Source organism: Bombus vancouverensis, chromosome 7, assembly GCF_051014615.1.
Source record: "Bombus vancouverensis nearcticus chromosome 7, iyBomVanc1_principal, whole genome shotgun sequence".
In the NCBI taxonomy this organism is placed as follows: domain Eukaryota; kingdom Metazoa; phylum Arthropoda; class Insecta; order Hymenoptera; family Apidae; genus Bombus; species Bombus vancouverensis.
This window is the reverse complement of record NC_134917.1, coordinates 17,532,921-17,560,763: the sequence shown is the minus strand read 5'-3', so window position 1 is coordinate 17,560,763 and position 27,843 is coordinate 17,532,921. Positions and strand designations below refer to the sequence as shown.

At 40.4% G+C, this 27,843-nt stretch overlaps 1 protein-coding gene across 7 annotated transcripts in view; it reads left to right on the top strand.

Moving 5' to 3' along the window:
• Positions 1–27,843, top strand: part of Msp300 (Muscle-specific protein 300 kDa) — a 112,093-nt gene that overhangs the window by 5,619 nt on the left and 78,631 nt on the right. For all 7 annotated transcript variants that reach the window (XM_076620187.1, XM_076620186.1, XM_076620188.1 and 4 more), the window contains exons 2-13: positions 13,716–13,777; positions 14,541–14,636; positions 14,715–14,798; positions 14,938–15,030; positions 15,775–15,953; positions 16,427–16,814; positions 16,902–17,048; positions 17,496–18,036; positions 18,476–20,159; positions 20,328–20,436; positions 20,723–21,767; positions 22,029–27,566. In XM_076620187.1, coding sequence (XP_076476302.1) covers positions 13,716–13,777; positions 14,541–14,636; positions 14,715–14,798; positions 14,938–15,030; positions 15,775–15,953; positions 16,427–16,814; positions 16,902–17,048; positions 17,496–18,036; positions 18,476–20,159; positions 20,328–20,436; positions 20,723–21,767; positions 22,029–27,566 — 9,966 coding nt within the window. The remainder of the gene's footprint in view (positions 1–13,715; positions 13,778–14,540; positions 14,637–14,714; positions 14,799–14,937; positions 15,031–15,774; positions 15,954–16,426; positions 16,815–16,901; positions 17,049–17,495; positions 18,037–18,475; positions 20,160–20,327; positions 20,437–20,722; positions 21,768–22,028; positions 27,567–27,843) is intronic.

Genomic DNA, 27,843 nt, shown 5'->3' with positions numbered 1-27,843 from the left:
TTATGAAATCTTTAGCAGTTGAAAAATCGCTCAAAATTTATATCTATAAAATTTCTATGAAAAAGTACGAATCTTTTTAATTTTATGAAATCTTTAGCAATTGAAAAATCCCTCAAAATTTATATCTATAAAATTTCTATGAAAAAGTACGAATATGTCGTTTTGACGATGCTGCTGGCATAAATGCCAATCGATATCAACAAAATTAATAAAACTAGTCAAACATCGTTCCGATGATTCGAAAACGAAAGTCAAATTCGAGATCCTGTACAAAGGTTGAATATTAAAAAACCGCAAAATGTTTGCGATCGTGGTATCGAATAGCCATTGATTGGTTGTGCTTCGTTTACGAGACGCTGGTCGTTATCTTGACCTAACAAGCTTCGTTTTATTTGCATTCGTGAGCAATAGACCGGTTCGTTGCCCTGTTTCTCGATCAACCAGAAAACGATTCGCGTATGGCGACTATCGCGACTAACGTTTACCGGTATCGGTGCCAAAATGTATCCGTGTCTCTTCAAATTTTCGTTAACTTTGCTTTGCTTATTCGCGTCTGATTCGGCTACTAAACACCTTGCGTCTAAACTTTCCTGATAACTTTGCTCTACTTTTTCCTCGTTTTTCTCAAGCAGAACATTCAGGCATGCTAAATTACTTTTTTACAACTTTCTTGGCCGTCTACTCAACTTTAATTCACACTCGTCGACATTTTCATTTAGGTATCGCCGATTTCACTCCCAGCTACGTGTTATCATATTCAGCGAAACAGATTGTCATAATCTGCACAGTCATCTTTTAAACCATTTTTTATTCGACAGAAAATATTCGAAATTTGATATGAAACGGATTGAACATTTTCAAACTTCCCGTGATATGCAGTCACTTTTAAAACATTCCGTTTTATAAATAGCACATTAAGAAAAACTTATCGAGATTAAAAAATTATTGTTGAAATAAAGTACGCGATATAACTGTATGCAATATATTTATTTGCTAACGGAGATAATCTTTTCGTAAGGTGCACGAAGATTTCTACATCCATCAAAGATCTCTTTAACGTTATCCATGCGTTATTAAAAATAAATGTTTCAAATCAATAAAATAAAGAATTAATTTAATACGAGCTTAATAGAAATTATCTCGTTATCGGGTTCAGCCTTCGGTTAAGAACAAAATTTTCCTCGTCCAGCTAATGTAATATAAATAGTCGGCGATATTTGCACGTGGCAGAAGTACAGAGAGCGCGAAGACAGCGGGATAGTGTTCGATTTAATTGAACATAGTCTTCCTTGATCGGGAGGACGGAATCGAATCGTCGGCGTTCAGATAACGCGAACAGCGGCCACGTTAAGAAAAGAACGGCGGTGAGAGCGAGGTCAAGGTCTCCTGCGGTTCTCCGGTCCCCTAACTTATTAAATCCTTACGTCACCACACGTTGGCCAACGTACGAATCGGACGTTCATCGAATAGGCCTTCGAGTAATCGGAATCTCAGTCTCGTCTTTTGTTGGAGTTCGTAGGTATCGCGTGGCTCACTTGACTAAGCGTTTTAGAAAGAAAAAATATGTTGCGTCAGCATCTACGATATTACGCTGACAAACGATCGTCGTTATGCGACACCCGAGTCCTGACATACGAATTTCGTAGGAAGAATCGAGGAAAAGAAGGTCGAGGAAAACACGTCTGTTTTTGAGAATTTTTTAGAATCAGTGGAGTTCTGCCTACGGTTTGTAATGTATAGATGAGTAGATTCAGCGACAGTAGTCGGACCAATCGGTCATTCGGGCAATAATTAAAACGCCAACGATAAATAAATATACAATTAAAACATTTCAACAAATACAGTTCACGTAAATGGAATTTGTATTTATGATTTTACGTTATTTAGAGATGAATGAAATTAAAGTAATATACATGAACTTGAACCGAAGATATTGGAATGAAAAGCAAGCACAGTGGAATAGTACTTTAGAAGATAACCGCTGAAGTAATCGATGAAATATTAAGTATATGGATTTAGAAACTCTTCTGATCATGGAACATTAAACGAAAACAATAAGCAAACGAAAAAAGCTGAAAATGAAATCCTCGATTCTTGGAAGAGATAAAATCGATATAACAAAATGCTGGATAACGTGATACGCTCGATTTCATGACAGACACCTTAAGTCAGGTGTAATAAATTGGACCAAGGGAACGAATGACAGTTGCGTAAAAACGACGAGGTTCGCTGTCGAAGAACAAACGATCGTTCGTCATCAGCGATGAAAAATACACGTAACGATTGTTAGGATTCATGTCGAGGCAGTGTGTTTCAGAATCTGACACGATCGAACGTAGCATTGTGTTGCGTATAAAACGTAATATAGTAACTCGTATTAATAGTAAACGATGACGTTATTGGGCGTCAGTTCAAGGCTACTCTCCGAGCGTACTCGCTTTGTCTGGAACCTTTTGCTCCGTCTTTCCTTCTCCAACCTTTCCCAGTCCTATATTTTCTCTCTCTGTCAGTCATATTTTGACTGTTCTCGTCTTTCTTCCATGTCTGGTTTTTAAGGCAATCTTCCGTTTTACGATTCTTCTTCCCCTTCTCTCGTTTTACGATCCCCTTCTTCTTCTTCTTCTTCTTCTTCTTTCGTTGCTCGATTAAAGGGAAGATTCTGCAAACTTTCCATATTTCTGTTACACAAATTTGCTTGGTTATTCGTTGTTACCTCTGAAATTATTGTAAATCCTTGTCCACGCTTTCGATCGTGACGGATGCGATCGAAGATATCTAAAATTAATCGAGATATCTTTCATCATCGCGTCTGACGTGCGTTATTATATACATTTGCTTGGAATCTTTTTTGGCGAAGGCGTCAACGTGGCGTCAAAGTTACCTTTACATTTTCTTCAAGCGAGTCATTCTGCTTCGAGCATCTTCGTTCATACGTTCAATTCGCATATAATTCATATTCCATCTACGAAATTCCAAATTTATTGCTTCGAGCTTATAGAGAACTCGAGAGCTCTCGAGAGCGTAAGAACTAACAGCAACTCGAGAATTAATAATTCCAATGATCCGAGTCTAGATAGAGATCTTCTTTACACAAATTCTAAAGATTACCATCGTCAAATAGAAATTGCACGAATCACACGGTAAATCAAGAGCAGTAGATTACATTGTTTTTCTTTTTATCGTATCGAAACCCGTAACGAACGTTACGGTAGCAACAATTTGTTCCTCTCGGTATTGTACGCTATTGTTCTTTTCTTTAACGATTATAGTGTCTATAAAACATCGTGCACCATACAAAACCATATAGAAAATATTTTACGTCTCACAGTCACGGTCATTATCTCTACAAAATGAATAACCGATTTACCAATTATACTTTAAATAAAGGAAACAGATTACAACACGTTATTTTGCTTTTCATCGCGTCTGGCGTATCTATCTGCTTCCGTCCGGTTTCTCTCGATACCGGTTCTATCTCGTCTACCTGCTACAGACACCAACCGTCTCGTTCTATCTGCAGCTAGATCCGCTAACTTTATCTTCGTCTAGTCGGGCTGGTTAGTCGTCTGAACCGAGCGAACGAGAAGCGCGAAATTGCAGAGCGCGCGATTTAACAAGGGGGAAGGATTTCCTGATGAGGAATCGGCGCAACCTGCCAATCCAATTGGGTCGATCGATAATCTGCTAGCGAGCCGGCGTTCATATTACGGGGCTTTAATCGCCAATGAAAGACAAATTCGATCCAAGATGCTACGAACAACGTGTTTCTCTAGGCTTCGTGGTAATCGGATTTCGTTTCTTTTTTTTTTCTTTCATCCAAAGTCGTACAAGTGATACTTTACATTCGCGTATTATCGTGGATGATCCATAGGTTTGATAACGATCCGATAGATCTCGAAGTCGATAGAGATGGATCGTTTCGTTCGCAAATAAAAGACGAAAGGTACCAGGTACCTCGTGTTAATCGAATATTATTTTTTTACTTTCTCTGATTTTTCTCCGACGCCAAGTCAGACCTTGAAAATGGCGGGGGCGAAAATGAATAAAAACGAGGGAAGAATTAACGAAATAATATTTAGCGATGGAAAAGTGACCTTTGGCTTATTCGTACGAAAGACGATCCAACGCCTGGTCGCTCGAAATCTCAATTTCTTTTTTGCTTGCCACGGTAATTTAAAACAGCGTCATATATTCGACAGTAGCGCCTTTGATAATTTATATTTAGAACGTAATACTTTAGGTGTAACACTCGCGATGTGGCATTTTTGCGCGCACGTGGCGTGCAGGTGCATTCCCATTCAGAAACGCCTGGCAATTATCGTCGATGAGTTCGCAACATCTTGGAAATTGAATGGAGTATTCGTTACTAGACCAAACATAGACCAAGTACCTCCCGTTAAGCGATTACCTATCCCTTAGACACGTGATGGACAGGGTTAAGCCATTACGACAGCTTGCAACCTCTATATTCTATATTCGTCCCTGGATCATTGAAAATGTCGTGCCAGGGACGTAAATATCATGGAAAAATAAAAACGAAATTCTTGCCACTTCTTTGTAGTTAAATAAATAGAAGATAACGTCAATAATGACGTCATTCTTATTTTATTTACTCTGTTAAGTCATAGTAATTTAAGAAGCACAATTTGCAATTTTAATAAACACTGATGTAATAAAAATGAAACCCTCTAATTAGACGAATCCACCCTCTAATGGATGGTCTGAATATTCTTTTTCTTATAAAAAGTTCTAATCGATACTTGTAGGTCGTAACTACAAGGCCAACGCCGTAACTAGATCACTTTTTGAATCGAGACGCTTACAATTAGCATCGTGAGATACTTGAGAATGAAGTTACGATAACGTCCAAAACGTTTGAGATATGCCAAACCTCGTAACAGAACTGAACGGTGGAATTTAATTTAATTTAATTTAAATGATTACTATGTCGATTTGAAGTTCCGATGTCTGACCAAGAACCGAACGAATCTACTGAACGATTCTAATGGTCACAGGGAACCGATCGATAACGTCGCGTCGATGACATTGCTCAGACTCCTAAACGTCATTTACTCGAGACTTTAATAAATCATTGGCGCGCTAACCGTCATAGTGCAAGAGTTGCACACCACCAGCCTCGTGTTCTCTATTTATAGACGTGATACTTTTATTCCAAACACGTTGTTAGTTTCAAGAAAAGTTACGCGATTCGAGATTCGCTTCTCCGTCTTCTTCTTTCTCTCTCTTTTTATCTGTCGTCTCAACCTTGCGAATCTCGTTAGAAAAAACGAATGTTCCCCTTACTACTCGACCTCAATCGACTGGCGTACGAGCGAGTTTACAGCCTATTCGAGGACGAACGTCGATTTCATACGAGGATTAATCGCAGAAAGACAACTTCGGCAAGGATATCAGCGGTCGAGGCACGGTCGGCACGCACGCCACGAATTTTCTCCAATTTGCTTGACGAGCAACAATGGTCGGCTGGCGGCATGCGATCTTACTTCATCCCCTCTGCACTCTCATTAGCAAGTAATTAACAAACAATCACGCGTACAAACACACGGTCGTAATGACCCGGCATAAATTCCATTCTTTTGTTTCATTTCATTTTTTAATTTATCATTTCCACGAAGAATGTTCTGTTGCCTGGAAAATTATTCAGGGAAAATACTACTTCGCAAATCGAGCGGCGAATATTGAAAACTGCAGGAAGAATAGGATTTGTCGAATTATGGAGATCTATAGAAATTTTATATTTTCCCTACTCTAGTAAGTTACCATTTTGATAATAAACTAGTCTCTTCTAGTCGATTTTTCTGATTATCGAAAATTAATTTTTTACTTTAATAGTTCGAGAATGGAAAATATCGAAAACTGGAAGAACAGATTCACGTAATTTTTGATATTTCCTCCCGATTGTTTTTCTTGTTTCCGCTGATCGACGAAACCTTTCGAAAATCGTAATATCGTAGTTGGAATGAATCGATCGAACGAGTTATTGGCTGGAACTCTCAAAACTTCGACCCTCGAACACCTCTCGCATCGTGTGTGCAACTGCATGCATAGTAAATGGCGTGCAGTTGCATTCGATAATTGGAAGTTAGGCTTTCGCGTTCTTACGAATGCGGCTCTTTAGGAAAGTCGTTGCAGTGAACATTATTATCCCGTTGTGTAAACTTGTTGCTGAAACGAGCTCGTGAGCCATTTTCCACGGTAATCGTCTCTAGAAACGTAAGTTAAGAATCACTAGACGTACTTCACTTTGATACTTATCTCTTCGTAATGTATTTTTGAAACGTTTTCAAGAGTTTGAGCATCGATAGACGTGGAACGTATCACGATGCGGAGCTTAAGTTTTATACATTGCAGTTTCAGTTGTATAATAGATCAATTCTCTTATCGCGCTGGGAATGTCAAGGCCTTGCTTCGTTATCTCAACCACCGTCTTGTAATCATGCTTGTTTAACGATCGTGAATTTCTTTCGCTAATATGACGAAAACAAACGTTAGATTGCCCTCTGTGATTAATTGTTTTTTTTTCTCTTTTAAGTCTAATTCTTTTACTTTTATAAACTTCCAGACATTCTGAGAAAATTCTACGATATTTCTTGATGTTTCTATTATACGACGCGGTATTTCAAAGTTATTATTTTCGATTGTTATCTACATCAGAATTATCTATGACACAAAAGCGCGACTGACGAAGCGATAAGAGAAAAAAGGCAAAATTGAAATGTTACTCTTTATCTTCAGATATTATGTTTCATTCCTTATGATCTGCTGGGACACAGAACCGTGTAAATATAGAGTAACAGTGGTGTAATAAAAATACGCAGAAATACACGGTTGATGAACCAAAGGAAATCGTAGATTCGTCACGGGTATCGTTTGTACGTCGCGATCAATTCGATATCCTTTGCAAACAGGAAATACAGAGTGGCTGCGTGATTCCTTTCATCAACCAGCAGTAGTTTACTGTACGAAATCAACCCTAACAGATACGAGTTTCCTTAGTTTACTATTAGCTGGATTTTATCAAAATCACGTTGTGTTTCTATTTATCCGATTAGTACATTTGACTAAGCTTTCAAATGAGAAGCAACGATGGAGAATAGAAATACATCGACGATTAAATTCGTAATGTGCGTTTGTAATTTCACGCAAAACTCCAGGCAAAATATATGAAAGAAGATAAAATGTACGAAACGACGTAACAGAATCGGCATAGAATACGTTTTATACGGAGATCGGAATGATATGTATCGGACAAAGTATTTCAAAGATTCAAGCTGTTAGAGTGGACGTGAGACTGGAAAATGGGACAAAGTGATCGATGAAGCAGACATCCTTCTTCGAAAGGATCGAGAAAACGGACAAGTTCGCAAGATTGCAGTTGGACGGAGTGATGAGAAGCTCGAGCCTTGTGAAATCAAGTCAGGAAAAGAGAACAAGGTGAGATGACGAGGGGAAAAAGCAGCCTTGCTCGATTTTCCCTTTTTCAAAAAGCATTTTCTGTTACACGGCCTGGGATTACCGGATGATCGGGACCGGAGAACCTTCGTCAATTTCACGAGATTGCAGTCGAGTAAAGAGAATAGAGGCCACGATCTAAAACGAGAGATAAAGGAAACTATCTATTATTTTCCTCGTTGGATGAAACATAATTTACCATACGAAATAAATAGAATTCTTACTCCGTCATGAACACCCATCTGTGTTACTAAATTGAACTCAAACAAAGAATTATAGAGAATAGAGAGAATAAAACGAAAAAAAGAGGAAAAGAATCCTCGAGTTGAAAGGATTGGACTTTAGAAAGAGAAAAGAGTGGGAGATAGAGAAAAGTTAATATAATCAAAAGAAAAATGTCGATTATCTTCCTTCTCAAGGACACCTACGAATTGGCTCATTAACTACGCAGTTTACGTCAATCTCCATCGATTTTACGAAATCGAAATGAAGGAAAGGAAGAAGGTGATTCGCACGAAAAGGAAAAGGAAGCTCGATCGATTCCCCCTCTCTCGTAAGAGAGACACAGGCGCTATCAAGCATATGAGGTCATCCACGAGAATTTGTCTCATTTCACCGATCTCGCTGTCCTTTTCTCGCCTTTTGCTTTCAACATCTCTGCGTTGTGCAGGCTGAACGAAAGCGCTAAAAATACGAATTTATATGCGCGACTCGTGTTATGCGTGTGCCTCTTCCCAAGTAAAAAAAAAAAAAAAAAAAAAACAAGGGAAAGAGGGGAGAAAACCGAGATCATTTTAAAATGTCAGACCTACCGTTCGTCGATGGAAAAGGAGAAGAGACGAAGAGTATACGCGGGTACAAAGACAGAAGAACTTCTGGAAGGGGAATTGCTTAATTTAGTGCTTTGTTAATTGGCCACGGGTTGGACTCTGTGTAGGTAGCTACCGAGAAAGATATATTTTTAAAAAATCTTCGGTATCTCCGTCGAATGCAAATCAGTTACGAATACTTTGACACATTTGATTTACACGTGGATCCTTTGTAAACGATCGAACTAACGTTATCGATCGAATTTTTCGAAATATCAAGTTTCAAGTTGGCATTATTAATGAATTCGTGAGACTATAATATACGCAAGAAATGTCACGAACATCGAATGACCACTTCTGTCGGGCTTCGACGTGATCGTGTCGATTGTTTCTGTTTAATTACGTTTGGTAAAACGTGACTCGGTTGCACGTCTGATACCCGTTATCTAGCGTCGAGACACGTTCGCCTTGTAAAATAGGGACTTAACGAGCAGATTGCAACGTTTCGTTGGACGAGTGTGCGCAAGTTTAAGATAGGTCGGAATTTACTCGTTGCTGATGCAATTTCATATCTTGCATTTTGTATATTTTACGTTTTAACACTTTTTAGTGTTACACTACAAATTACGGATAATTTGTATTCCATTCAAAGATTCATCTACGAACACTGCTTATTCACCATACAATAAGCAGAATGGAAAATTCGCAGACAAATAATTTAGCGATGAAAAGGTTAAAGATGAACTATGCACGAGCATTTCTAACACAACTACTTGCAAGCCTAATGATCATTAGCATATGAGTACGTCTATACGTCCGTTATGCGACGCACAGTAGATAAGTAGCTTGCTTAGTCGGACACAGCCTATTGAATTATATTTTTCGTGAAAAGCGACCGCACCTTAGGGACGATGCAACCAACGATAAAAGTCTGACGAATGCTGACCTGAAAATACGAGGGGATTAATCGTCTTTTCGTCGTCCAGAGACACCGACATTTTACGATGCACGCGAACACAGTCTCGATTCTTTTTTATTCTCTGCAGGAACGTTATATTCGACCGTAGCAGTGTACGAATCGTATTTCTTTAAAATTTATCGCGCGTCTCCCAATGGCTACGACTCCCATTATCGTTCCATTAAGCCGCCAATAAAATGTCAAATCCCCGTAATTTACAACTAATAACGTAATTCCCTGTTTACACTCGGTCTTACGACTCATTCTCTTTTCCCTTTCTACTTTCAATTTCTTTTCACCGGGTAGATACCTCGGTTCGGTCCATCCTCGAGTTTTTGCTCTCGTCTCCGATCAACTAGCCGTCACGGCGAACGGTTAAATTACATCGTTGCCGCGAAACGTGTAATTTTACGGTGCATTACGTGTGCATCAATCACGTGCTCTTGTAATTTTCCCAATGCTGTGTGAATTAATAAAGCGGCCGCGGCTAATAGATAGTCCAGAGCTTTAATCGTTTCGAGATGGATTTTTCTTTTAACAATAAATATATAGCAACGATACGATAACATAGATCGTATAATACACTCAACTTTGATAAGATATAGGTTGGTGGTAATTTTTTAAATACGATATGTACGTAGTTCCTTTTATCGTATAATAGAATCCTATGTTCCAGTGGATCTCAATCCAGCCATTTTCTTAAGTTACCGTGCAATATACAGGGTGGTTGGTAACTGGTGGTACGAGCTGAAAGGGGGTGATTCTACGCGAAAAAAGAAGTCGAAAATATAGAATAGAAATTTTTCGTTCGAGGCTTTGTTTTCGAGAAAATCGACTTTGAATTTTCGCTCGGTACGCGTGCGGTACGTTACAACGGATCTCACTGTACATCGTTGTCTCGATGGAAAAATTAAAAAAAAAGAAATTAAACAAAAAATTTTTATTCTATATTTTCGACTTCTTTCTTCGCGTAGAATCACCCCCTTTCCGCTTGTACCACCAGTTACCAACTACCCTGTATATACACCACGAGCTTTTACGCATTTATGAGCAATTTAAAGATACAAAAACACATATAGTATAGTACTCGACATACTATTTAGTTAGTCTAGGTCCTGCTTCTTTGATTCTATTCATAAACATATGAATTTTCATGGTATATGTAAGTGGTACGAAATGACGAAACAATATTTCACAATAATTCATATCAAACACATACGTAAAATTTTATAGTATAAAGACAAGTATTGCACGGTATCAAGTACAGCATTAAAGATGACGAATCCGCGATAAACATGCTAATGCGATATTTTAGCAGACAAATAATCTGAATATTCATATAATGCTCAAGTTCCATACTTTTATATTGTTGGATTTATGGTGGGGAGGCAACCTCGAACATCAAGTTCTTCGATCGAGGCTATAGAAATGTAGATCATGGTGGCCACTCGTGGGAAGCTATCGTATTGTTTGCTAATAGCTATTTCTTGTATCTTAACGTGATAGATGAGTCAGGGCTTTTAAATATGGTTGAGAGCACTCGCATATACATAATTCGACACTCGAATATTTCTACTCGCCACTATATCAACGTCCTATTATTATCACGCGAACGATATTCTCATTGATGACACGTCGAGAGAAAGACGCAACTAGCGTTAAATGAAAGACACCCTTTATGAGACTAACGGTACAATATACAGGGTGGTTGGTAACTGGTGGTACAAGCGGAAAGGGGGTGATTCCACGCGAAGAAAGAAGTCGAAAATATAGAATAAAAATTTTTTGTTTAATTTCTTTTTTTTTAATTTTTCCATCGAGGCAACGATGTACAGTGAGATCCGTTGTAACGTACCGCACGCGTACCGAGCGAATATTCAAAGACGATTTTCTCGAAAACAAAGCCTCGAACGAAAAATTTCTGTTCTATATTTTCGACTTCTTTTTTCGCGTAGAATCACCCCCTATCCGCTTGTACCACCAGTTACCGACCATCCTGTGTAACCTGAAAGTACAAGCCAACTCGAATCCGCGTCGTGAACTTGTTAACACGCAGCCATGGAAGAATAAAAAGCATTTGACGACAATGTGATAATAGATTTTTATTGACATAGAATAGCGGATACGAGGAAAATATATACTCCGACATAGTGCGTCTAACGTCTTTTCTTCAGACTATAGCAGGAACACGCGAAAGGGGAACAAAGCAGCGTGTAATAAGCACGTCTGTCGCGAGAAGTGACAGAACGCACTGTGTATGCAGATCACGTATGCGTGCCAACAGCGTCTACACACGAGCTTCTTCGTCTTGCACGCACGTGCAGCGTGAGCACTTTTTAATTGACCCTCGGTCCCTAGCGACTTTTCCTCTTGCGAGCTTATCGACGCCAACGATCCATCGTCCAGCGTGCTCGTTCCCAAAATAAGAGCGATACATCCCTTGAAACGTGATTTATAATACGATTCACGATAGAGATTACGGTGTTTTTCGCGGGAACACCGTAATTAGGCTTGGTCTGAACGTTTTTCGTACGGAGACGAAGGGTGCATAAAATTAGAAACCCTGGGAATTCTCGAATTTTGCTTGTTCCGAGCCACTCTGCGGGAGTTCCCTGCACTTTCGTATTGTTTACGATCGCTCGAAATATTAACGTGTAAAATATTAACTAATTAATTCTCACAACTATCCTTAGAAAGTTGGCAAGTTCGAAAGAAAAAGGAAGTTGTCCGATCACGGGCATTTTTTATATTCCATAGAATAAAATACGGTTCAGAGTATTACAAGCGATCGAGAGTGCTGTTAAATTGCAAGCTAATAGACGTGGTGAGATATAAGCAAGATATCACTAGACGGAGTCTATCAATGTCACGTGTAGACTACAAACGTTTCTTTAACGAAGGTATTTTAACGTCGATGTTGCGAAGTGAGTAGCGTAGTAGTATGCGTACTTTTACCTACGTTTTCTAGAACGCGAAAGGATAATAAGACAAGTCCAAGCATATCGTTCCGTATGTAAATTTTGTAGAAAGTATTACGTTCTTGATTATCTTGATAAAAAAAAGTTTTAACTGCAGCGTTGTAAATGGGAATGAAATGACACAAAGGTTAACGCAATTGAGAACGAACGTATGCTTTCTCAGCTATTAATAGCGAAAAGAACATACGTAAATGGTTGGCAAAAAATAAAACGGCACATTGGTTCTTTCAGCTAGAAATGAATGAAACTCTATCGTATACATGATTCGGGCTACCTGGAAAGATATTTTAAAGGCCCACGTAAGAGCGTGAACGTTTACTGCCAATAAAAGCAGTCTATTCGACGCGGCATACGCGCATGGCTAAATTTACTACGTGGGAAACTGGTTTCAGCTACTTCGCGGCGATACCTTCACTATACCACTCTGATCGCCAGTTTTTATTTTCCAATTAACCATTTAACAGAAGATTCGATCAGTTTATACGCGATACGTGGAGCAATACCGATTTCAAGCTGAGAGCGTGATTTCTAACTCGATTTACGGTTCACACAACGCAACGATCACGAGGCTCCGCAATTGTCGATGACGTAATGACAAGACTGTACGTAGCATTTATTCAAACGCTGCGTACGAATATTATCGCCTATGTTTTCTCGCCATCTCCATCACGAATTTCGTCGAATATCGTGTCATAATTATTCTTGGATTTCAGAGGCCAATATCGATTATTTAACGATACGGTATTCGAATTGCAAATTCCACAACAGTCACGATACCTATAACTATAAGATCACGATACGTATAAAAGATATTTTTCAAGCTTGATAAAACCAGTTTTTTCCTATGTGCTCGCTCATTGCGAGAATTAATGCGATTCGTTTATGTATTCGTGCGTAGAATTTTCACTTATCTCGAAAGGCACTAAGGGGATTAAGTGTCGCGGACGATAATGAGAACCCAGACAATCGACATGTTTCGAATATCAATGATGACAGATCTACGAAGACTTCTCAGTTTCTGAAAACGCTTGTTTTCTTTCCAAAAGAATTTTCAATGTTTTGCCTGTATCAACAATTAACAGATGTTATTAAATAATTGGTCGAATTATTTGTAAAATAACGCTTAACCCAACTGCGAACTTCATTTGATAAACAAAACTTGTTTATCCCTCATGATGCTAATTCAATTCGCATCTTGAGACGAATTCACATAATGCTACAAAGTTGATGCTACCTCGAGATAAATGGTTAAATTTACAAGCTCTTCCACTAGAACTAAACAAACTGAAAATTCTCGTACAATTAGACGCAAACTTACTAGCGCCATATCGCAAATAATAGAGAGACGTGGAAAATATCGTTTCTTAAATTTAATTGATACGAGGAGCAGACGATTAAGATTATTACTACGAAAATATCAAATTGGTTTTAAGATAAGCGTAGATTTAATATAATTGTGTCGCCAATTTATAAAAAATTCTCTTCTTTTCTTTTCAGACGAACAAGAACGCGTACAGAAGAAAACTTTTGTCAACTGGATCAATTCTTACCTTTCTAAGGTAAGGACAAGCAGGCAAAAATTCAGATAAAACTCGTAGAAACAGCTTTCCGGAACCAAGTGACAGGACGAAGAACTCGAAAAACCTTCCGGTTGTTTCTCTTTCCGTAAACCATCTCTTTCCTTCTAAATAATTCCCATACACCGAATGTTACGCAAATTTTCTTGCCTCTTTTTCGTTTTTTATCGTCCCTTCTGTATAATAATGCATCGTTGAAATTACTGCTCATCACGAATATCAGAAGTTCGGTGGAATAACTCGTGCCTGGCTCGCGAGTCTCGATATCGCTCCCCTACTTCCGCACTTCCGGATACTTCGAAACTTGAATTAGAAATCCCGGAACTCGAGGACGTGCATGCCCCAGAACCGGCACGACATTGCGTTCGATGCTGTCCTCTGATCGAAATACGGAAGATTCACCTGTCGTGCTATTTTTAATTTATCCAGAAATACACGCACAAGAACTGTAGGGAAGATTCGTTCGTCACGAAATGAAATCCAATTCAATCAGAAACGTGACGTGAATTTGGAAAATTCCATTAACATTTATTTCCTTCGAATTTACAGTTACGACAAAATTTCTCGTAAATAATCGTAACGACTTCGTTTTCTCTCATACAGCTGGGGATGTTTGACGATCATATATTTTTATTTTTTTTTTTTCGAAATTTTTGTTTATGAATTCTCGATTGTCGTATACAAGTTTCGTTGCGAGCGTCGAGTAGCAAGGAAGGAGAGTATCGATGATCGAAATCGCTTTCAGAGAAGTCCACCGCTTCGAGTGGACGATTTGATCGAGGACCTCAAAGATGGTACCCGCCTACTCGCATTGCTTGAAGTTTTGTCCGGCGAGAAGCTGGTAAGTTTCAGCAACGGTTGTCCTGTAACTCTCGATCGATAAAATATGCTCGTACGAAACGCGTTTGTCTGTTCGCAGCCGGTGGAAAGGGGCCGAAACCTGAAGAGACCGCATTTTCTTAGCAACGCAAACACAGCGCTTCAATTCTTACAGAGCAAAAAGGTGAGTAATCGTACTGTTGAAAAAACCAAAACCAGAATTCTGAAACTTCAAATGTGAGATTGAAAAAATTCAAATTGAAAATTGTTGTATGGCTGGAAAGGCGTGTAGTATAATATACATTTGTGACTCTCTGTTGCAGATCAAGCTAGTGAACATAAATTCGTCCGATTTGGTAGACGGACGACCGCCCGTAGTGTTGGGCCTGATATGGACCATCATTCTTTACTTCCAGGTAGACGTTCTTCCATTCGTACAGTCGAATACAATCGAAGCTATTGAAAAAATCGCACACGTATTACTAGAATGCGGTAGTTGCTTAAATAAGACGCCCGTGCCACATGTAACATCGAATTACATAAACGCGTTACGATATCCGCGCGGCAGCACTGCGACGATCGTTTGCAGCGGGGATTAATTTGCTTGTATCACGAAGTTGTTCGATCAATTTTTTCCTACCCAATTGTTTCGTGAAATCTTAGAGGAATAATTCTTTATACGAGCACACCGTTCTTTTTTTTAACCAAATTTTTTTCCACTTAAAGTTGATAATTTTTCTTATTAACAAAATTAATCCTCGTTAAGAGCGAAGTAAGAAATTACATTCCATTCTGCTAACCGTATTTATTCCATGAAAACAAGCTACGATCGAAGGATCGAAGGAAGGTGAGTAGCTAATTAAAAAAAAAAAAAGAACTGAACCAAAAAAAAAAAAAAAATAAAAAATAAAAAAAAAGAAAAGAGATTGCCGTCTAACCTGATACGAAGTTTATATGAAAAGTAAAGCCGTAGAAAAAATCTGTGTGTACAGAGGAGAGTATTAAGTTAGCACGCACCTACATGATCTTACGCATCACCCTAGTACGCACGCTAGTCCTTCCCTTTGTGAATTTTTCTGTTCTCACCCTCGATACCCCGACCTTGTTGGTTGTTGTTCGAACTCCATATTTCGCGGTCCACTGATCGCGCGTTTTTCTAGATCGAGGAAAATACCAGAGCTTTGGAATACCTTGGACATACGTGGGGTAGTCAGAGCAGTTTAGAGAGTCTTAGTACCCAAGGATCCGCGACCAGCGAGAGGAAACGCATCAGTAGCGAGAAATGGAAACAGGGAGCGAGGAAGACTCTGCTTCAGTGGGTCACCAACGCTCTGCCAAAGTCAGTATTTTATATATAATCTTTATATCTAGCTATTTGTCGTTTAATGTCCTGGTGTATAATAGGATTCCATGTAATTTGTGCATTTGCAAAAAACGGGACACGCAACAAAATCCACCGCTTTTAACACACTATTAAAAAATGTATCACTGAAACTAGCAGAGTAAACTGACCAATTCATAATTTTTCGTCAAAATTTTATCCTGTTTATGTGCTGCATTTCTAGCCACGTGAATGATTCTTTTGTAAAACGCAAATGAAACATTTTCGTCTTCGCATTGTATGTATATCCTTTTACATATCCTTCGAGTTGATTTCTTTGATACTAGTTTCACGCTCTAGTCGTTGAAAGTCCTGCCATTGGAAAGAAAACCAGAATTAAAGCGTCGAAAATACCGTTACACCAGTGCTAATATCGCAACACTGATAATTTCCTAATTTACAAAAAGTAAACGTTACTTTTCTCAACACAGGGACATCCAAGTGCGCGACTTCGGCGAAAGCTGGCGTGACGGCAACGCCTTCCTGGCCATCATCGACGCTATCAAGGCGAACTTGGTGAACATCGCGGCCATGAGAGAAGCAACGAACAGAGCTCGTCTAGCAACGGCGTTCGACGTGGCCGAATCCGAGCTGGGTATCGCCAGACTTCTCGATCCCGAGGACGTCGACGTTCCCCAACCCGATGAAAAATCAATCATGACATACGTGGCTCAGTTTTTACACAAATATCCGGAACCGGGATCCGCCGCTTCCGATTCGTTCGCGGCCGTACAGCAGGAGTATGATAATCTGCTTGGTTGGTTGTACGAAAGGCTGAAATACCTGGAACAGATGGGTAGCTCCCCGTTGAGTTATGATGTATGTTTTAGTGTCTGTACGATTATTTTAGTAATCGAGGAACAGCGGTTTTAATGGTGTTTTTTTGTTTGAATTTTATATTCGAAGGAGTACGCCGCGTTGAAAGCAGAAGTCGAGCAACAGAGGGTTGTGTACAATAAGCTACAGCGTCTCGTCGAGACGCCTAGCATGATCAGCATCACGCGGGACTCGTGGAAGCACGTGCAAGATCTGTGGAAGACCCTGGAGATGCTGGTGAGTTGAAATTTTATGAGATAATAAATAAATCTATTGGGATGATTTAACAGTCAAAACAATGAAAATTTCGACTGGCAGCTCTCAGTCTGATTGACGTTCATCTGTGTACCACGTTCGATCATCAAAGTTTGAGTTTAACAAATTAATTATGAACATTTATCGCTGGGTAGGCAAATTGCATCGTTGACGATCCGAGTGAAGTTTCAGCTCAGGAACTCTATTAATATTGAAATAAACTTTTAATGTTTTACTTAATAAATGATCGTTCGATGAATGGATAAAAGTCTCGGAAGATTTTCAAACTTTTTAGAAATCCGGAACAGTAAAACTTAAATATCAATGATTCGATGTGTGTATGGAGTGTGAAAAAATATGTTTGCCCATAAAGAATTAACTAATAAACGTAACTTGTATATAAAGATATTTTCTATTCGAATTTCGCAGATGTTACGCTGGCTCTGGCTCCTAGACTCCTATTTGCCAGGTGAATTAGGAGTCGTGGGAAGATGGTTGTGTCGCGCAGAGGATCTTCTGCTATCCGACAACGACATCCCCGAGGAAATGACAGAAGAAACCGCCAACATAATCTCGAATAAGCTCGAGGAGCACAAAAAGTTTTTCCTCGATCTTCCGTCCATGACGGAACGATTTCAAGCGGCGAGAAGTAGCGAGGCCGCGTTGAAAGTACATCCTCAACAACTGAACGAAATGGCGACCCGATTGGATAGTCTGGCGAGTCGCGCCGCCAAACGTAGAATCCGACTAAAGTTCCTGGAGCATAAGTGCTGCCTTATTGCTTTCTTGTTCCTAGTTGAAACGAAGTTGAAGAGTTGGAGCGTGAAATACGATACCGAAGAGAGTGTGCACCAGATGTTGGAGCAATATAGAAACTTCGTATCGCGAAACAGAATTTTCCAGGAGTTCCAGAAAGCCTACCTGGACATGCAACAAGTCGTCGAGGACTACAAACGCGAAGGTGACGTAGGTGAGCGGTGATCTCTGTAATTTTATTGATTTAGGCCACGACATTTGTCCATTAAAATTTACAAATTCTCAATTTTGTCAATTAATTGTATTTACTCATCCGATGTTTAGCGTCTGTTATTAAGGGTAGAGACACGAAAGTACAGTTTTCTCTGGGATACCAAAATGACTACCATTTGCTCTGCCTTAAATTAAAGAGCATTTTTTTTGAGTTTAAATAGAGATATTAATAACAATCGTTAGATCGTAAGTCAGCACGATTGATAGTCTTTATTAGGTAAAACATACGATACAAAATTAATACGGAGCACTTTAAGATTAAATAATAATTATCGTAAATTACGTTAATCATCTACGATTCGACGATACCAATTGAGAGTTATAAATTCCGATCGTGGACAAACGTTTACTCTACAAATATCTGTTTTGCTATGCCCTAGACACTGAAGAAAGAGCGAGCATCGATCGTTTCATGCGAGAGACCAGCGACAAGTGGAAAAGCGTGTCCATGGATCTGCGTTGCGTGCAAAGCATGCTTGAGGAAGTGGTAGCATATTGGCGTCGCTGGAACATAATCTCCGATGAGTTCGTGACTTGGTTGAACCGTGCTGAACCTGCCTTGAACCTTCCCGAAGAGGACAAAATGGAATTCTTCCAAGATATAAGCGTGTGGAAAGACAAACACCAACAATTGTCGGACACAGTGACGTTCTTAATCGCCACATCCGACGAACCAGTCGCCCTGCAATTGAAGCAACGTTACACGAGTCTCGCTTCTAGATGGGACTCGCTGTTCCAGGAAGCGAAGCAGTACATGCACGCTGGAGACGTGATACGAAATAGAAAAGACTACAGACAGGGCGTGGAAACTTTACAAAAGTGGCTGAGAAACGTTGAATTGGCGTTGTCAGCTACCGATCTAACCTCAACCGAGAAGATCAAGGCCTACGGTGAGAAGCTGCAAGTCTTCCATAATGAAGTAGAAGGAATCGAAGATCTTTTCAAGAGTATCAGCAAAAAATTCCAGTCACTTATTCAAGATTTATCTCGAGACGAAGTAGACAAAATGATGAACACCCTGAAGAAAGAGAAGGAGGCGTTGGTCAAAGTACGAGCCTTAATACCGATGCAATTGCATCTGTACCATCAACTTCTGGTTCAGCAGGAGTCTCTAGAAGCTGGCCAGAAGGAAATAGCTGCCTGGTTGGACGAAGCAGAGAGAATGTTGACCAATGTCGACTTATCAGGTGGTAGAGAGCATATCTTGGCTCAGTTGGAGCGGCATAAAGCCTTCTTCTCGAGAACTCTCTACTATAAATCCATGCTGGAGTCTAAGAACAAAGTATTCTCCAGCATAGTGAAGTCTGTGGACAGTCACGCGGATGTAGCTACTGCAGAAGGTGGCAGAACCTTGAGAGAGTTGAACGAACGGTTCAATCGAGTGTCTCAAGCGGCTCAGGCATTGGAACAACGGCTTCAGGAAGCTGTTAGATGCTGGGCCAGGTTCAAAGAATGCGAACGACAGGTCTGTGAGTGGCTGTCGGTCGCTGAAACCATGATGAATGACAAACATACCGATAATAGACGATCTATAGAGTATCACAAGAACTTCTTTAGCAATGTAAATGAGAAGTGGATCCAAGACTTTGTGAACGCTGGACAAGACTTGAAGAATATTCTGCCCGTTGAGAAGCAAGCTCCTATTTTGGAAGCTGTCGAATCGCTTCAGAAACGTTGGAAGGAGGTGTTGACGTTCGCTCCTCTTCATTTAATGAGACTCGAGTTTCGCCTGGATGAAACCACGTTCCTGCAGTACCTGAAGGAGATCGAGGTGGAGGTGAATTCGGAACAGCAGGCTTTGATGAAGAATGACAATGTCGAGAATATACTGCAGAGGAATAAAGAGTTTTTCGTGAACCGTGGTACAGTTCTGGAAGTAGAGAAGTGCCTGCAGACTTTGAAGAAGATCAGCAATGCTTATAGCCAGCTGATACCTAACGATACTAGTTTGTCTGAGGCTGCACAACATGCTGAACGCCTGTGGGAGGATTCCGCTCAGAGAGTGGAACGTTTGAGGGAACAATTGAAACAAGTGCCTGAGCAGTGGGCTGCCTATAAGAAAAAGTAAGTATCGCGAAGGCTGTGGATCATCTATCGTTGACCTATAGTAAATTTGAAGAATTTCCATTCTTCGAATTATCTTTTTACGAATCTTTTTTATTTAGATTTCTATTTTTTACGAATTTCTGCTATCTTCGTAAATTTTTATTCATATACGAATTGTTGATTCAGATTTGACGAGATGGTACGATGGATGGACCATGTAGACAGTAACCTGGCGACTATTCTGCACGAGGTGAATACGCTGGAGGAATTCGAAACAGAAAAAACGGTATTCCAGGTAAGGATCATCCCTATTCTTACTCTTAAACAATAATAGAAATTTAGATGTGTGCATTACAAGGCATTGTTAACGCGAAGCATTTTTCTCTTCACCACGCACGTTGTATTTAAACATTTCTTCTTCATTCTCTTCTTGTATTGCTTACACTGGACGTAGGTTCAAGTGTTAACGGTAAGTATGATCACGTACACTTCACCATGAAAATTCGATATAAAAACCTCACGTTACGATATCCAAGATAAATGTGGTATATTAGAATAAATTTCTTCAAATTATTCAACAGAAAATATGTAGAGAAGCAGACAGCAAGCGGGAAGAGATGAAATGGCTGGTCCAAACCTTGGATAGCCTGACTTCCAATCGTTCAGATCACGAAGCCCTTTCAGAGCAGAACCGTTTGGAACAGTTGATTACTCGTTATAAGAACCTCATACCAACCATAGAAATCACCATGACGAAAACCGATATCTATTCGAAAAGCTACACGTACAGAAAAGAAGTGCGCGAGGTGTGCACTCTTTTGCACAAGGTCAAAGATCAATCGAAGGTGGACGTAGTGTCTGAAATCCCGGAGACCTTGCAGACCGCGGTTACTCATCAGGAAAGCCGTTTGAACCAGTTGGAACAACAGAGATCAAATATCGTGAGCATGCTTCAACGTGGTAAAGATCTTTTGAAAGACCAACACGCGCCTCCATTTGTGTCCTTGGAGGTTCAGCAATTAGAATCAAGCTGGAATGATACTTATGGTCAGAGCGTGGAGACCTTGAAGTCTCTGAAGAGCTCGCAGAAGTTGTGGAATACTTACTTGCAACAGAAAGAGGAGATCATGAGATTAATCGAGCAAGCTGAGGAAGAATTGAGAAAAATCGAGTCGACTACCTATTACGAAGCGTCCCAGGTATCATCCGATCTTCAGAGTAAGCAGGACTTTAGCTCCACATTGAGAAAATCCACCGAAGAGATGATGAAGAAGCTGCAAGAGACGTACAGTCATTTGACAGAGATTGCACCACCTGAAAGAAAGGAAGTACTGAAGAAAGAGATCACTCAAACTGAGAAACGAGTGGAGACTACCCTGAAGACCGTGCAGGAGAAGGTTGTCTATCTGCAGGAGCATAGTACCAGGTGGAACAAGTTCCAGGCGAAATTGAACGAGTTACAATTATGGACGCAACAAAGTGCGCCTCAATCGATTGCAGATGCGGAAAATTTGGCGACCACTCCCGAAGAAATGGTTTATAGAACTGAGATCTTGCAGAAAGATATTCAGGAGAGAAGCAGGACGTTGAAATTCCTCGAAGAGGAATCGGAGAAACTGGTGAAAGGTACGAACGAAACTTTCATTATTTTTTGCTATATCTTTTCTTTCAAATTTCTTCATGATAATATTTCGTATTTTTATCATGTTTTAATAAAGTTTCAAACAACTTTCTCATTTATACTCGTAGAGTATGTCGAAAAATTTGGTAGCAAAAGATTGAGACGCTCTGTATAAACATTCTATCTCTGTTTTTCTTTCTAAAACTAATCTATGTATAAGGTAGATAGTCATAAATAATTTACAAATAATTTATTTGCATTTTCAGGTGAAACTGGCGGTCCAGGAAAGCAGCTGCGCGCTGACATCATAAGCCTCGAGAAGAGCATCGAAACTCTTCAAAAGAGTATCGTAGCCCAACGTCAAACCGCTGTGCAGAACCTGGAGACTTGGAAAGAGTACGAGAAAGGAATCAAAGAATTGAAACCTTGGATCGAAGAAGCCGAGTCAAAAGCAGCCACCATAGGCAGCAAACCTACGACTCTGCCGCAAGCAGCTCAAATGTTGGAAACCGCCAGAGCATTCGAAACACGATGTCAACAGCACTTCCCTCAAATTCAAGATTTATCCTTGGTCAGCCAGCGAATATCAGGGAAAACATCAGCCTCCGACGAAGTGGACGCTGTTCACACTCGTTGGAACGCGGTACACGATATAGCAGTCCAAACAACCACGAAATTAGACAAGCTGGTCACTTCGTGGAACAGCTTTGAATCCGAGATCAAAGAATTTAACGAATGGTTAGAAAAATCCGAGAGAACCGTTCTCATAGAACCAAACACCGAAACACCGGAGGTATCGGTCTTAGAAAAAGAGCTGACTCGATTGAAGGACTTCAACAAGACTATATCCGATCATCAAGCTCAATTGATATCGTTGACCCAAGTGTCTGATCATATCAGTCACGGTTTATCTTTGGAAGGAGCGACCAACTTGAAAGCTCGTGTATCAGACATCAAATCCAGAGTCAGTAAGCTGGCTGACACGATCAGATTGCAGATCAATCGCGTCTCTGATTCTCTGTTAGCTCGCCAGGAATTCCAGATGAAGATCACCGATCTGGAGAATTGGATGTCACGACTGAGATCGAACGTCGCTGAGATCAGCGATGCGACTGTTGACACCGTTGATACCAATCTTCAGGCTGTGCACGCGTACATTCAGGAACACTCCGAGAAACAGCCCAGTTTGGAAGCTATCTGCGAAGAAGTAAAGGTGATATGTCCTAAAGGATCCATAAAAGCTAAAGCTGCTTTGGTCGACACTTATGTAGATCTAGAGAAGAAGTATAAAGCATTAGGCGACGACTTGCAACAGAAGAAGAAGGGATTGGAGAAATGGATAGAAATGTTGAGTTGGTTGAACGACGCCAATGCTCAGTTGAGTCATTGTAAATACGAAGCTGAGGCTAGAAAACCTACTATAGCTGATTTGGAGAGATTCTCCTCGGAATTGCAGACTATATACGAGAAGATAGACACCTGGAAACAACATGTTTTACCTGACACTGCCATTGGAATTCAGATCAGGGACAAACAGGGCAAACCTCTGTCCGCATCGGGTTTGTTAAACGATTTAGAGAACAAAGCCTTGGCTCTACAGAACGAGATATCCGCGAAACGTGACAGACTAGAGAATCTTGGCGCCAGGTGGAACAATTTCAGAACGCTTCAACAAACTATCACGGAGAAGATATTGAACACTCAAACTGCTCTTCAAGAGACGGTTTACAACGTCGACTCCTGCAAACAGTTGGCTCTTGCCGTGGAGACGATTGATCGATTAATCGAAGAGCATCAGAAGAGAGAACAGGAAAAAGAGATTCTTCATTTTGAAGGAAGTTCCTTGATGAAAGAGGACCAGAGATCGACGACCAATATTCAAGTTGTTTTATCTTCTGTGGATGCTAATTGGGAGAAGGTTAACGAGCTTCTTCGAGAGCAAAGGAAGAAATACGCTGACATGAACACCGACTGGAAAGATTACGAAGAAGCTAAAGAGAAAGTGGAAAAATCTATCAAAGAAGCGACCAGCTTGTATCAATCAGTGAAAGGAGTTTCTTATGACGTTACTCAAGCGAATATCACGTTGGAGAAGCACAAGAAAGCTTTAGAAATGCTGAAGAAAGGCAGACATTTCTTGGACAAAATGGATTCTAAGGCGCAACAGTTGACGAAGGAAGCTTCTTTAATGCCTAGATTCAATTCTGATCTAATCGAAAATGACTTAACCGATGTCCGACAGCGATACCAAGATACTTTTAACGATATCAGTGAAAAACTGCAAACCTACGAGACTCAGGTAATCATCTGGAAACAAATAGAAGAATCGAAATCTGAACTTATCAAGTGGCTCAATAATACCAACGACGCTTTGACCACTGCGTTTGAGCGTTTAATGGACGCAGAAAATTGTCAAGCCAGGTTAATTAGATACAGAGAGGAGCTGCCTGGTTATCAACAATTGTATCAGAACATCGTCACCAAAATTGAACAATTAGTGAAATCGAACAACGATACCGATATTCCTACTTTGAGTTCTCTCCATAAATTGTTGGACGATCAGTTCAAGGTGGTTAAAAGTTCGGCGGATAAACTGGAATCTTTGACGTGTACGTTAAACGAAAGAGAAAGAGCGATTAGACAGGAGCTGAAGAGATGCGGTGACGCAATATCGAAAATTCGCGAAGACATTATCAAATGCGACGATTTGACCGGCGAAAACACCAAGATTCTTGGTCGTATCAATAAATGTCAGGAATTAAAAACAGAATTGGAAGAATGTGATTACGCTCTGTCTAAAGTTGAAGAAACACTGACGAAGATGTCTACGGAGTATCCCAGCATCTCCAAGTCCAGTTTGCCAAAGGAGTTGCAGGCTCTTCAGCTTCGAAGAGATGGTGTGGCCAGCCATGCTAATAAAGTGATAGCGACGTTGGTAGCCTTCTTAACTAAATTATACCACGAAAAATTCAGCGCTCTTCAACGTATGGTAGCGACGCTTAAAGAAAAAGTAGCTTGGTGCGAACCTGAACAAAGTAGCGATCGTTACAATCTAGAAGTGAAAATGGCGTCTCTGATGGACGTGGAAGCTGGAATTGCCGATTGCACCGCTAGAAAAGAAGACACTGACAACTCCTTGAAGCTTCTAGCATCTGTTGAAAGCGCCGAAACGATGACCGGCTTAAAAACGGAACGTGACAAGGTGGAGAGTGACTTGGAATCCCTGAAGAGTAGTTACAATAAGATCAAGAATGATCTAGAAAGAAACATCGCTCTATGGCAACGTTACGAACTTACATCAGAGAATGTTTTGTCCTGGTTGAAGGAGAACGAGAACAGAATCAGAGCCGAAGCTTCTGCGTTACTTAATTTAGACGATATCGAACAGAAAATTGCGGAAATGACTCAAGTACAGAAGGCAGTGATGGAGTATCAAAGCGAACTGAAAGATCTGACTGCTCTGGCTGAGGACATCACCAGAGTTAGTTCTGAATCTCGAGTGAATCAATACATCAGCCATCTTAATACACGTTACGATTACGTGTTGAAGTTCCTGGCGCAACATTTGGACAGGCTTAAAGAGTTAAAAGAGAACAGGGATCAGTATGTTGCCAATAAGAAGAAACTCGAAGCTTGGATCGAAAATGCTGAAAAAACTTTGAAAGCCTTCGACGAGATCACCGGACCAAAGCCTATAACTTTCTATCAGTCGCGCTTGAAAGAACTGAAAGCTTTTGCCGAAGGACGTGAAGTTGGACAAGCCATATTAAACAAAACAGCGGAAGCTGGCGAAACTTTGTTCGCTAGGGTCACACCGGACCAGAGAGAAATGATCAGGACCGAGTTGAGAAACTTCCGTAACCGCGTGGACGCAATGGCGGACCGTGCTAACGTGATTTATAAAAGAATAGAGAGCGACATGATGCACAGGTCTTCGTTCGAGGATAAATTCTCTCAAGTGAAACAATGGCTGGTAGATGCACAGAATAAATTAGGAGAGAAACAGGAATTACTACCAACGTTACAAGAGAAGAAGCTGACCCTTCACCTATATAGGGCTGTAGCACAAGATGTCAGCGTGCACAAGAATATTCTTCAACAGCTCCAAGATAGGCTAAGCTCAGCTCCGGATGACGATGCTAGTGAAATGTTGAGCAACGTGATCGAAGCCCATGAAAAACTGTCTAATGAAGTCGAAGGACGAATTAATATAGCGGAGAAATACGTTTCTAACCATGAAGCGTATCTTCAGACGTTCGAGAAGACTCGGGATTGGATCAACACGGTAATCAACGAGGGAACACCTATAATCGAGGACTTTTCGGTGGAACGAGACACGGCAGAGACTAAAATCACTGCCATCGAGAATCTTCTTCAACTGAAAGCGGAAGGGGATCGAACTCTGACCGACTGTAACGAACAATTGAATATCGTTCTTGAACAAACTTCTCTACCAGGTCATCCAGCTTTGTTGTCTAACTTTGAGCAACAGAAAAAGATATGGGAAGATTTCCTGAAGAGATCCATAGCCTCTAGAGACAAGTTGAGGCATATGTTCGACCAGTGGTCCGAATTTGAGAAGATCGTGGAAGACTTGGAGGCCTGGATCAAGCAGATGGAGACACAATTGAAGGATCAAAGTTTGAAGAGTACAGAGGAGGCAAAGAGGGCTCATCTACAGAAGCTAAAGTCCTTGGAAGAGAGCATTATCGCGAAAGGAGCTGAATTTAACGCTGCCATTGAGAAGAGTCAAAGTATCGAGGCTGAAGCAGACCTGGCCACTAGAGCTTCCAGACAATCTACCAAGTATCAGGCTATCAAGAACCAAATAAAAGAAGCCGTGATGCGGTACGAACAGTTCGTAAAGGAGCACAATACCTTCAACGTGAAATACAATCAATTATTGCAATGGATCACGGACATTCAATCGGAATTGAAGAAGCACAGCGAAATCGTGGGCGATTTATCCGTGTTGCAAAGTAGACAGAAGCTGATTCGTGACCTTGGTGATACTAGAACGAAGGAGAACGCTAGATTCGAGTCTGTCGTGGACCTTGGAGAGAAATTATATATTCATACGTCTCCCGATGGTAGAGAGATTATCAGACAACAATTGAGAAACTTGAGAACTCTGTGGGATGGATTCACCGAAGATTTGCAAAGCACTACGCAGAAATTGGACCAGTGCCTGATGCAATTCGCCGAGTTCTCCTTGTCCCACGAGCAATTGACGGCCTGGCTTCGAGACGTGGAACGTGCCATGCATCAACATACAGAATTAAAGTGTACCTTGGAAGAAAAACGAGCACAGTTACAGAATCATAAGATTATGCACCAAGAAATTATGTCTCATCAGTCCCTGGTAGAGTCTGTTTGCGATAAAGCTCAGCAGTTGGTGGATCAGACCAAAGACACTTCTCTCAACGTCTTTCTACCTTCTATTAAACAATTGTTCCATAACATCGTGGCGAAATCGAAAGATTTGTTGGAAAATTTGGAAGATTGCGTGGAGAAACATCATAGATTTAACCTGCAAGTGAAGAACTTCTCCGACTGGTTGAATGGCGAAAGAGACAAGCTCGCAGAATGCAACGATGTCACTGGAGAAAGGACAGATATTTGTAGAAGATTAGCTACTCTGGCGACGTTGAAGGACGATCAGATGCAGGGAACGGAACAGCTTGGAAAGTTGAAGGAACTTAGTGATACAGTTGTTAAAAGAACCGCGCCGAAAGGATGGGACGCCATTAATAAAGAGATCACCGTTTTGGAAAGCAACCTTCGTCAATATTTGAGCGAAATAGGTATTTGCAAATTAAATAAAATTCTTATATCTGTAGAGGTTGTTTAGTCGTGTTCAACTCACGTCGGGGTTACCAATTTGTAGAGGTTTATCTGAAGAGGATGGGTTGGTCGGTGAGCTTTAAAGGACCAGATTGTTCGTCGTTGAAATTGTCGAATATATTTAGAATAATAAATTAATATACAGCCGTATACGTGAGTCGTTAGTACAAAATATAAATCGCGGAATAAATACTCGTTAATGCTCGTCGCGTAACTCGATAAATACTCGTGAGATAC